This window comes from Panulirus ornatus, chromosome 14, assembly GCF_036320965.1.
Source record: "Panulirus ornatus isolate Po-2019 chromosome 14, ASM3632096v1, whole genome shotgun sequence".
Taxonomy (NCBI): Eukaryota; Metazoa; Arthropoda; class Malacostraca; order Decapoda; family Palinuridae; genus Panulirus; species Panulirus ornatus.
In genome coordinates, this window is record NC_092237.1 from 33,216,114 (window position 1) to 33,229,547 (window position 13,434).

At 40.1% G+C, this 13,434-nt stretch overlaps 1 protein-coding gene across 1 annotated transcript in view; it reads right to left on the reverse strand.

Annotated features, from left to right (window-relative positions):
* Positions 1-13,300, reverse strand: part of LOC139753080 (glutamate receptor ionotropic, delta-2-like) — a 205,581-nt gene extending 192,281 nt beyond the window's left edge. The window contains exon 1 of the mRNA XM_071669168.1: positions 13,147-13,300. Coding sequence (XP_071525269.1) covers positions 13,147-13,249 — 103 coding nt within the window. The 5' untranslated portion in view covers positions 13,250-13,300. The remainder of the gene's footprint in view (positions 1-13,146) is intronic.
* Between the last annotated feature and the right edge of the window lie 134 nt (positions 13,301-13,434).

A 13,434-nucleotide genomic window follows, 5' to 3' on the forward strand; every position in this document is an offset into this window, starting at 1 on the left:
ATATATATAATATATATAAATATATATAATTAATATATATATATATATATATATATATATATATAGAAAGGGTAGTGAGTGTGGGATGAAAGAAGTAAGAGTATTAGTGAAAGAGAAAGAGAGGCATTTGGACGATTTTTGCAGGGAAAAAATGCAATTGAGTGGGAGATGTAAAAAGAAAGAGACAGGAGGTCAAGAGAAAGTGCAAGAGGTGAAAAAAAAGGGCAAATGAGAGTTGGGGTGAGAGAGTATCATTAAATTTTAGGGAGAATAAAAAGATGTTCTGAAGGAGGTAAATAAAGTGCGTAAGACAAGGAGCAAATGGGAACTTCAGTGAAGGGCGCAAATGGGGAGGTGATAACAAGTAGTGGTGATGTGAGAAGGAGATGGAGTGAGTATTTCGAAGGTTTGTTGAATGTGTTTGAAGATAGAGTGGCAGATATAGGGTGTTTTGGTCGAGTGGTGTACAAAGTGAGAGGGTTAGGGAAAATGATTTGGTAAACAGAGAAGAGGTAGTGAAAGCTTTGCGGAAGATGAAAGCCGGCAAGGCAGCGGGTTTGGATGGTATTGCAGTGGAATTTATTAAAAAAGGGGGTGACTGAAATTGTTGACGGGTTTTGGGTAAGGTTATTTAATGTATGTATGACTCATGGTGAGGTGCCTGAGGATTGGCGGAATGCGTGCATAGTGCCATTGTACAAAGGCAAAGGGATAAGAGTGAGTGCTCAAATTACAGAGTATAAGTTTGTTGAGTATTCCTGGTAAATTATATGGGAGGGTATTGATTGAGAGGGTGAAGGCATGTACAGAGCATCAGATTGGGGAAGAGCAGTGTGGTTTCAGAAGTGGTAGAGGATGTGTGGATCAGGTGTTTGCTTTGAAGAATGTATGTGAGAAATACTTAGAAAAGCAAATGGATTTGTATGTAGCATTTATGGATCTGGAGAAGGCATATGATAGAGTTGATAGAGATGCTCTGTGGAAGGTATTAAGAATATATGGTGTGGGAGGAAAGTTGTTAGAAGCAGTGAAAAGTTTTTATCGAGGATGTAAGGCATGTGTACGTGTAGGAAGAGAGGAAAGTGATTGGTTGTCAGTGAATGTAGGTTTGCGGCAGGGGTGTGTGATGTCTACATGGTTGTTTAATTTGTTTATGGATGGGGTTGTTAGGGAGGTAAATGCAAGAGTTTTGGAAAGAGGGGCAAGTATGAAGTCTGTTGGGGATGAGAGAGCTTGGGAAGTGAGTCAGTTGTTGTTCGCTGATGACACAGCGCTGGTGGCTGATTCATGTGAGAAACTGCAGAAGCTGGTGACTGAGTTTGGTAAAGTGTGTGGAAGAAGAAAGGTGATAGTAAATGTGAATAAGAGCAAGGTTATTAGGTACAGTAGGGTTGAGGGTCAAGTCAATTGGGAGGTGAGTTTGAATGGAGAAAAACTGGAGGAAGTGAAGTGTTTTAGATATCTGGGAGTGGATCTGGCAGCGGATGGAACCATGGAAGCGGAAGTGGATCATAGGGTGGGGAGGGGGCGAAAATTCTGGGGGCCTTGAAGAATGTGGGGAAGTCGAGAACATTATCTCGGAAAGCAAAAATGGTATGTTGAAGGAATAGTGGTTCCAACAATGTTGTATGGTTGCGAGGCGTGGGCTATGGATAGAGTTGTGCGCAGGAGGATGGATGTGCTAGAAATGAGATGTTTGAGGACAATGTGTGGTGTGAGGTGGTTGATCGAGTGAGTAACGTAAGGGTAAGAGAGATGTGTGGAAATAAAAAGAGCGTGGTTGAGAGAGCAGAAGAGGGTGTTTTTGAAGTGGTTTGGGCACATGGAGAGGATGAGTGAGGAAAGATTGACCAAGAGGATATATGTGTCGGAGGTGGAGGGAACGAGGAGAAGAGGGAGACCAAATTGGAGGTGGAAAGATGGAGTGAAAAAGATTTTGTGTGATCGGGGCCTGAACATGCAGGAGGGTGAAAGGAGGGCAAGGAATAGAGTGAATTGGAGCGATGTGGTATACCGGGGCTGACGTGCTGTCAGTGGATTGAATCAAGGCATGTGAAGCGTCTGGGGTAAACCATGGAAAGCTGTGTAGGTATGTATATTTGCGTGTGTGGACGTAAGTATATACATGTGTATGGGGGGGGGGGGGTTGGGCCATTTCTTTCGTCTGTTTCCTTGCGCTACCTCGCAAACGCGGGAGAGACAGCGACAAAGTATAATAAAAAAAAAAAATATATATATATAATATATATATATAATATATATTTTATATATATGTATATATATATATATATATATATATATATATATATATATATATATATATATATATATGTATATATATGTATATATATATATATATATATATATATATAATATATTATATATATATATATATATATATATATATATATATATATATATATATATATATATATATATATAATATATATATATATATATATATATATATTATACATATATATACATATATATATATATATATATATATATATATATATATATATATATATATATATATATATATTATAATATATATATCTTTCTTTTTCTTTCAAACTATTCGCCATTTCCCGCATTAGCGAGGTAGCGTTAAGAACAGAGGACTGGGCCTTTGAGGGAGCAGAAGAGAGTGTTTTGAAATGGTTTGGGCACATGGAGAGAATGATTGAGGAAAGATTGACCAAGAGGATGTATGTGTCTGAGGTGGAGGGAACGAGGAGAAGTGGGAGACCAAATTGGAGGTGGAAAGATGGAGTGAAAAAGATTTTGAGTGATCGGGGCCTGAACATGCAGGAGGGTGAAAGGCGTTTAAGGAATAGAGAGAATTGGATCGATGAGGTATACCGGGGTCGACGTGCTGTCAATGGATTGAATCAGGGCATGTGAAGCGTCTGGGGTAAACCGTGGAAAGTTTTGTGGGGCCTGGATGTGGAAAGGGAGCTGTGGTTTATTGCATGACAGCTAGAGACTGAGTGTGAACGAATGGGGCCTTTTTTGTCTTTTCCTAGCGCTACCTCGCACACATGACGGGGGGAGTGGATGTTATTCCATCTGTGGCGAGGTGGCTATGGGAATGAATAAAGGCAGACAGTGTGAATTGTGTGCATGTGTATATATGTATATGTCTGTGTGTGTATATATATGTGTACATTGAGTTGTATGGGTATGTATATTTGCGTGTGGGGACGTGTATGTATATACATGTGTATGTGGGTGGGCTGGGCCATTTTTTTCGTCTGTTTCCTTGCGCTTCCTTGCAAACGCGGGAGACAGCGACAAAGCAAAATAAATATATATATATATATATATATATATATATATATATATATATATATATATATATATATATATATATTTTCCCTGGGGATATGGAGAAAGAATACTTCCCACGTATTCCCTGCGTGTCGTAGAAGACGACTAAAAGGGGAGGAGCGGAGGGCTGGAAATCCTCCCCTCTCGTTTTTTTTTTTAATTTTCCAAAAGAGGAACAGAGAATTGGGCCAGGTGAGGGTATTCCCTCAAAGGCCCAGTCCTCTGCTCTTAACGCTACCTCGCTAATGCGGGAAATGGCGAATAGTTTGAAAGAAAAAGATATATACTATATAATATTATATATATATATATATATATATAATATATATATATATATATATATATATATATATATTTTATTTATATTTATATTCCTCTGTTATACTTTGTCGCTGTCTCCCGCGTTAGCGAGGTAGCGCAACTAAACAGACGAAAGAATGGCCCAACCCACCCACATACACATTTATATACATACACGTCCACGCACGCACATGTACTTACGCATCCATCTCAACGTATACTTATATATATACACATACACTGACATATACATATATACACATGTACATAGTTCATTCTGTCTGCTCTTATTCATTCCCGTCGCCACCCCGGCACAAATGAAATGACAACTCCCTTCCCCTGCATGTGCGCGAGGTAGCTCTAGGAAAAGACAACAAATGCCACATTCGTTCACACTCAGTGTCTAGCTGTCATGTATAATGCACCGAAACCACCGCTCCTTTTCCACATCCAGGTCCCATTAAACTTTCCATGCTTTATCCCAGACAATTCACATGCCCTGGTTCAATCCATTGACAGCACGTCGACCCCGGTGTACCACATCGTTCCAATTCACTATTTCTTGCACGCCTTTTACCCTCCTGCATGTTCAGGCCCCGATCGCTCAAAATATTTTTCACTCCATCCTTCCACCTCCAATTTGGTCTCCCACTTCTCGTTCCCTCCACCTCTGACACATATATCCTCCTGGTCAATCTTTCCTCTCTCATTCTTCCATGTGACGAAACCACTTTAATACATCCGCTTCTGCTCTCTCAACCAAACTCTTTTTATTACCACACATCTCTCTTACCCTTTCATTCCTTACTCGATCAAACCACGTCACATCACATATTGTCCTCAAACATCTCATTTTCAACATATCCACCCTCCTCCGCAGAACCCTATCCCATGCCTCGCAACCATGTACCATTTTTGGAACCACTATTACTTTCTCGCTTTCCACACTTTCTTCAACGCGCCCAGAACCTTCGCCCCTCCCCCACCCTGTGACTCACTTCCGCTTCTGTGGTTCCATCCGCTGACAAATCCACTCCCAGATATCTAAAACACTTCACTTCCTCCAGTTTTTCTTCATTCAAATTTAACTTCCAAAAGACTTGTCCCTCAGTCCTACTTTACATGATAACCATGTTAATATTAACATTTACTCTCAGCTTTCCTCTTTCACATTTTACCAAATCAGTTATCAGCTTCTGCAGTTTGTCACCCGAATCAGCCACCAGCGCTGTATCATCAGCGAACAATAAGTGACTCACCTCCCAACCTCTTTCATCCACAACAGACTGCATACTTGCCCCGCTCTCCAAAGCTCTTGCGTTCACCTCCCTAAAAAACCGCATCCATAAACAAATTAAACAACCATGGAGACATCACGCACCCCTGCCGCAAACCGACAGTCACTGAGAAGCAATGACTCCTCTCTTCCTACTCGTACATATGCCATTCATCCTCGATAAAACTTTTCGCTGCTTCTAGCAACTTCCCTCACATACTGTATATTGTTCATACCTTTCACAGAGCATCTCTATCAACCCTATCATATGCCTTCTCCAGATCCATAAATGCTACATACAAATCCATTTGCTTTTCTAAGTAATTCTCACATACATTTTTCAAAGCAAACACTTGATCCACACATCCTCCACCACTTTTGATACCACATTGCTCTTTCCCAATCTGATTCTCTGTTCATTCTTTCACCCTCTCAATCAATACCCTCCCATATAATTTCCTAGGAATACTCAACAAACTTATACCTCTGTAATTTGAGCACTCACTCTTATCCCCTTTGCCTTTGGACAATGACACTATGCATGCATTCCGCAAATCCTCAGGCACATCACCATGAGCCACACATATATCAAATATCCTTACCAACCAGTCAACAACACAGTCACCCACTTTTTTGATAAATTCCACTGCAATACCATCCAAATCCGCCACCTTGTCGGCTTTCATCTTCCGCAAAGCTTTCACTATCTTTTTTCTGTTTGCCATATCATTCTCCCTAGCCCAATAATTTCATAGACCACCTCTAGCTAAACACCCTATATCTGCCCCGATATCATCTAAAATATTCAACAATCCTTCAAAATACTCATTCCATCTCCTCACATCGCCACTATTTCTTATCATCTCCCTAGTAGTCCCTTCACCGATGTCCCCATTTGTTTTTTTGTCTTACTCACATTTCTTACCTCCTTGTAAAACACTTTTTTATTTTCCCTAAAATTCAATCATTCTATCTCACCCCAACTCTCATTTGCCCTCTTTTTTTTTTACCTCTTCCACCTTTCTCTTGACCTCCTGCTTCTTTCTTTTATACATCTCCCAGTTATTTGCACCACTTCTCTGCAAAAATCGTCCAAATACCTCTCTCTTCTCATTCACTAATAATCTTACTTCTTCATCCCACCACTCACTACCCTTTCTAATCTGCACACCTCCCACGCTTCTCATGCGACAAGCATCTTTTGCGCAAGCTATCACTGCTTCCCTAAATGCATCTTATTCCTGACCTACTCCTCTTACGCCCTTTGTTTTCACCTTTTTCCATTCTGCACTCAGTCTCTCATGTTACTTCCTCACAAAAGTTTCCGTCACAAGCTCACTTACTCTCACCACTCTCTTTACCTCAACATTCTTTCTTCTTTTCTGAAAACCTCTACAAATCTTCACCTTCTCCTCCACAAGATAATGACCAGACATCCCTCCAGTTGCTCCTCTCAGCACATTAACATCCAAAAGTCTCTCTTTCGCGCGCCTATCAATTAACACGTAATCCAATAACGCTCTCTGGCCATCTCTCCTACTTACATACGTATACTTATGTATCTCTCTCTTTTTAAACCAGCTATTCCCAATTACCAGTCTTTTTTCAGCACATAAATCTACAAGCTCTTCATCATTTCCATTTACAACACTGAACACACATGTACACCAATTATTCCCTCAACTGCCACATTACTCACTTTTGCATTCAAATCACCCATCACTATAACTCGGTCTAGTGCATCAAAACTACTAACGTGCTCACTCAGCTGCTCCCAAAACACTTGCCTCTCATGATCTTTCTTCTCATGCCCAAGTGCATATGCTCCAATAATTACCCATCTCTCTCCATCCACTTTTAGTTTTACCCATATCAATCTAGAGTTTCTTTCTTACACTCTATCACATACTGACACCACTCATGTTTCAGATGTATTGCTACTCCTTCCCTTGTTCTTGTCTTCTCTCCAACCCCTGATTTTAGAGCCAAAATACTCCCAAACCACTCTTCCCCTTAACCCTTGAGGTTCATTTCACTCAGAGCCAAAACATCCAGGTTCCTTTCCTCAAACATACTACCTATCTCTCCTTTTTTCTCATCTTGGTTAAATCCACACACATCTACACCCCAATCTGAGCCTTCGAGGAGGATGGGCACTCCCCGCGTGACTCCTTCTTCTGTTTTCCATTTTCGAAAGTTGAAATATACAAGAGGGGGGGGGGTTTCTAGCCCTGCGCTCACGTCCCCTTTAGTCAGATTGGGGTGTCTAAATGTGTGTGGATGTAACCAAGATGAGAAAAAAGGAGAGATAGGTAGTATGTTTAAGGAAAAGAACCTGGAGGTCTTGGCTCTGAATGAAACGAAGCTCATGGGTAAAGGGGAAGAGTGGTTTAGGATTGTCGTGGGAAAAAGTCAGGGGTTGGTGAGAGGACAAAAGGAAGGAAAGGAGTAGCACTACTCCTGAAACACGAGTGTTGGGAGTATGTGATAGAGTGTAAGAAAGTAAACTCCAGATTGATATGGGTAAAACTGAAAGTGGATGGAGAGAGATGGGTGATTATTGGTGCATATGCACCTGGGCATGAGAATATCATGAGAGGCAAGTGTTTTGGGAGCAGCTGAATGAGTGTGTTAGTAGTTTTGATGCACGAGACCGGGTTATATTGATGGGTGATTTGAATGCAAAGGTGAATAATGTTGGAGTTGAGGGAATTATTGGTGTACATGGGGTGTTCAGTGTTGCAAATGGAAATGGTGAAGAGCTTGTAGATTTATTTGCTGAAAAAGGACTGGTGACTGGGAATACCTGGTTTAGAAAGAGAGATATACATAAGTATACGTATGTAAGTAGAAGAGATGCCCATAGAGCGTTACTGGATTACGTGTTAATTGATAGACGCGTGAAAGAGAGACTTTTGGATATTAATGTGCTTAGGGGTGCAACTGGAGGGATGTCTGATCATTATCTTGTGGAGGCGAAGGTGAAGATTTGCAGAGGTTTTCAGAAGTGAGAATGTTGGGGTGAAGAGAGTGTGGAGAGTAAGTGCGCTTGGGAAGGAGACTTGTGTGAGGAAGTACCAGGAGAGAATGAGTACAGAATGGAAAAATGTGAGAATAAAGGACATAAGGGGAGTGGGGGAGGAAAGGGATGTATTTTGGGAAGCAGTGATGGCTTGCGCAAAATATGCTTGTGGCATGAGAAGTGTGGGAGGTGGGCAGATTAGAAAGGGTAGTGAGTGGTGGGGTGAAGAAGTAAGATTGTTAGTGAAAGAGAAGAGAGGGGCATTTGGGCGATTTTTGCAGGGAAATAATGCAAATGAGGGGGAGATATATAAAAGAAAGAGGCAGGAGGTCAAGAGAAAGGTGCAAAAGGTGTAAAAGAGAGCAAATGAGAGGTGGGGTGAAAGAGTATCATTAAATTTTGGGGAGAATAAAATGATGTTTTTTTCGAAGGAGGTAAATAAAGTGCATAAGACAAGGGAATCAATGGGAACATCAGTGAAGGGGGCTAATGGGAAGGTGGTGATGTGAGAAGGAGATGGAGTGAGTATTTTGAATGTTTCTTGAATATGTTTGATGATAGAGTGGGAGATATAGGGTGTTTTGGTCGAGGTGGTGTGCAAGGTGAGAGGGTTAGGGAGAATGATCTGGTAAACAGAGAAGTGGTTGTAAAAGCTTTGCGGAAGATGAATGCCGGCAAGGCAGCGAGTTTGGATGGTGCTGCAGAGGAATTTATCAAAAAAGTGGATGACTATATTGTTGACTGGTTGGTAAGGTTTTTTAATGTATGTATGACTCAAGGTGAGGTGCCTTAGGTTTAGCGGAATGCTTGCATAGTACCACTGAACAAAGGCAAAGGGGAAAAAAGTGAGTGCTCAAATTACAGAGGAATATGTTTGTTGAGCATTCCTGGGAAAGTATATCGGAGGGTATTGATTGAGAGGGTGAAGGCATGTACAAAGTATCAGATTGGGGAAGAGCAGTGTGGTTTCAGAAGTGGTAGAGGATTTGTGGATCAGGTGTTTGCTTTGAAGAATGTATGTGAGAAATACTTAGAAAAGCAAATGGATTTGTATGTAGCTTTTATGTATCTGGAGAAGTCATATGATGGAGTTGATAGAGACGCTCTGTTTAAGGTATTAAGAATATATGGTGTGGGAGGCAAGTTGTTAGAAGCAGTAAAAAGTTTCATCGAGGATGTAAGGCATGTGTACGTGTAGTAAGAATGGAAAGTGATTGGTTCTCAGTGAATATAGGTTTGCGGCAGGGGTGTGTGATGTCTCCATGGTTGTTTAATTTGTTTATGGATGGGTTTGTTAGGGAGGTGAATGCGTAATTTTTGGAAAGAGGGGCAAGTATGCAGTCTGTTGTGGATGAGAGAGCTTAGGAAGTGAGTCAGTTGTTGTTCGCTGATGATACAGCGCTGGTGGTGATTCATATGAAAAACAGCAGAAGCTGATGACTGAGTTTGGTATAGTATGTGAAAGAAGAAAGCTGAGAGTGAATGTGAATAAGAGCAAGGTTATTAGGTACAGTAGGGTTGAGGGACAAGTCTATTGGAGGTAAGTTTGAATGGAGAAAAGCTGGAGCAATTGAAGTGTTTTAGATATCTGGGAGTGGATTTGGCAGTGGATGGAACCATGGAAGCGGAAGTAATTTATAGGGTGGGGGAGGGGGCGAAAGTTCTTGGAGCGTTGAAGAATGTGTGGAAGTCGAGAACATTATCTCGGAAAGCAAAAATGGGTATGTTTGAAGGAATATTGGTTCCAAAGATGTTATATGGTTTCGAGGCGTGAGCTATAAATAGAGTTGTGCGGAGTAGGGTGGATGTGCTGGAAATGAGATGTTTGAGGACAATATGTGGTGTGAGGCGGTTTGATCGAGTAAGTAATAATAGGGTAAGAGAGGTGTGTGGTAATAAAAGAGTGTGGTTGAGAGAGCAGAAGAGGATGTTTTGAAATGGTTTAGTCACATGGAGAAAATGAGTTAGGAAAGATTGACCAAGAATATATGTGTCAGAGGTGGAGGGAAAGAGGAAAAGTGAGAGACCAAATTGGAGGTGGAAAGATGGAGTGAAAAAGATTTTGAGTAATCGCGGCCTGAACATGCAGGAGGGAGAAAGGCATTCAAGGAATAGAGTGAATTAGAACGATGTGATATATCGGGGTCGACATGCTGTCAATGGATTGAACCAGGGCATGTGAAACGTCTGCGGTAAACCATGGAAAGTTCTGTAGGGCCTGGATGTGGAAAGGGAGCTGTTGTTTCAGTGTATTATTACATGACAGCTAGAGACTGAGTGTGAACGAATGTGGCCTTTGTTGTCCTTTCCTAGCGCTACCTCGCACACATGAAGGCGGAGGGATTTTTATTTCATGTGTGGAGGGGTGGCGATGAGAATGAATAAAGGCAGACAGTATGAATTGTGGACATGTGTATATATGTACATGTCTGTGTGTGTATATATATGTATTTGTTGAGATGTATAAGTATGTTTATGTGCTTGTGTGGTTGTGTATGTATATACATGTGTATGTGGGTAGGTTTGGCCATTCTTTCGTCTGTTTCCTTGCGCTACCTCGCTAACGCGGGAGACAGCGACAAAGGAAAATAGATAGATAAATAAACAAATAAATATATATATATATATATAATATATATATATATATATATATATAATATATATATATATATTATATATATATTTATCCCTGGGGATAGGGGAGAAAGAATACTTCCCACGTATTCCCTGCGTGTCGTAGAAGGCGACTAAAAGGGAAGGGAGCGGGGGGCTGGAAATCCTCCCCTCTCGTTTTTTTTTAATTTTCCAAAAGAAGGAACAGAGAAGGGGACAGGTGAGGATATTCCCTCAAAGGCCCAGTCCTCTGTTCTTAACGCTACCTCGCTATCGCGGGAAATGGCGAATAGTATGAAAAAAAAAAAAAAAAAAAAAAAAAAATATAAATATATAATATATATATATATATATAAATATATATATATATATATATATATATATATATATATATATATATAATATATATATAATATATATATATATATATTATAATAAATATTATCACTATTATTATTATTATCAGTGACAAGCCGTACATCAGAAAATTCCACACCCCTTCACCTTAGCCACCCAAAGACGCCGACACATTACTACTTGCCTTTTCTTGCCGTCGACGACGACGACTACACCCTGCCCGCACCGTGCATGTATATTTAAAGATACCATTTCAACATGTTACATCAACAGCAGCAGCAGCACACAGAAAAAAAAAGCACCTTGAGGGGCAAACAGAGATTGTCAATAATGGGTGGTGGGTGAGAAGAAAAGTTGGGTGAGGAAAGAAGAGCTTTGCATGTATGAGGGACTTTAGAGAAAAAACAACACCCTCACGTCAAAAACCCCCCAAAACCCCTTTTCCCCCGCCCTCCTCCCTGAACCCGGCCCGCTTCCTGCACAGGCCCGACTGGCCAACCCCCCAGAGCCAATCCTTGTCCCGAATTCGGATCTAACTTCCGACTTCCCTTTCCTGGGATAGGGGGGAAAAAAATACTTCCCACGTATTCCCCGCGGCGTAGAAGGCGACTAAAAAGGGAAGGGGGCGGGGGGGTGGAAAAACCCCCTCTCGTTTTTTTTTTTTTTTTTAAATTTTCCAAAAGAGGGAAAAGAAAAACGAGGGCCGGTTTAGGATATTCCCCCCGAGGCCCATCCTTTGTTCTTAAAAGCTATCTTGCTAAAACGGGAATATATATATTATATAATAATATATATTATATATTAAATAAAAAATATATAAATAATATATATATATATATATATAAATATTTAATATATATATATATTTAAAATCCCTGGGGAAGGGGGAAAAAATACTTCCACGTATTCCCTGCGTGCCCTAAAGGCGACTAAAAGGGGAGGGATGGGGGCTGGAATCCTCCCCCTCGCTCTATCTTTTTTTTTTCTTTTTTTTTATTTTCCAAAAGAAGGAACATAGAATTGGGCCAGGTGAAGGGAATTCCCACAAAGGCCCAGTCCTCTGTTCTTAATCTACCACTCTGCTAACGCGTGAAAATGGCTAATATTAAAAAAGAAAAGAAATATATATATATAATATATATATATATATATATATATATATATATAATATATTATATATATATATATATATATATCTATAATATATATATATATAATATATATATGTTTGAGGACAATGTGTGGTGTGAGGTGGGTTGATCTAGATGTAACGTAAGAGGTAAGAGAGCTGTGTGGAAATAAAAAGAGCGTGGTTGAGAGAGTCTAGGAGGGTGTTTTGAAGTGGTGTAGGGCAACATGGAGAGGCTGAGTGAGGAAAGATTGACCAAGAGGATATATGTTTCGGAGGTGGAGGGAACGAGGAGAAGAGGGAGACCAAATTGAGGTGGAAAGAGAGGAAAAAGATTTTGTAGTGATCGGGGCTGAACATGCAGGAGGGTGAAAGGAGGGCAAGGAATAGAGTGAGTTGGAGCGATGTGGTATACCGGGGTTGACGTGCTGTCGAGTGGATTGAATCAAGAGGGATGTGAAAGCGTCTGGGTAAACCATGGAAAGCTGTGTAGGATGTAATTTGCGTGTGTGGACGAGTATATACATTTGTAAGGGGTGGTTTGGCCATTTCTTTCGTCTGTTTTCCTGCGCTACCTCGCAAACGCGGAACCAGCGACAAAGCAAAAAAAAAAAAAAAAATAATATAATTATATAATAATATATATAAATATATAATATATATATAATATAATATATATAAATAAAATATATATATATATATAATATATATATATTATATATAATATTTTATATTAATATATATATAAATATATATATAAAATTCACTGAGAACCAATCACTTTCCTCTCTTCCTACTCGTACACATACTTTACATCCTCGATAAAAACTTTTTACTGCTTCTAACAACTTGCTTCCCACACCATATACTCTAAATACCTTCTGCAAAGCATGTCTATCAACCCTATCATATACCTTCTATAGATCCATAAATCTACATACAAATTTATGTTTATTTTAAGTATTTCTCACATACACTCTTCAAAGCAAACACCTGATCTACACATTCTCTACCACTTCTCTTTCAATTGAAACGATATTTTAGATATACTTTAAATCTAAAAAATGATTTTTCTGTATTCTACATAGCGTTCTAAGCTGTTTAGCCCAGTCTCACCTTGTATGTAGAAAGAATAGAGGCACCAAGAGAAGAATATGAAACGGTGCGACCAGCGGTGGGAGGAGATAAGGTTTCCCTGAACCACTAAGTTCCTGTACATGTTGAAGCTGAAGCTTTGTAGGGAATATTGGACACTGTCTTCCACGTCCAGGTACACTCCACCAGCATGGCGAAGTCACCACGTAAAGAAGCGGACCCACAGCACAGTCACCAGCAGATACACACCACGACCTGCCAGGGTAAGATAACAGTCATCAGACAGATACACAGCCACACCTGCCAGGG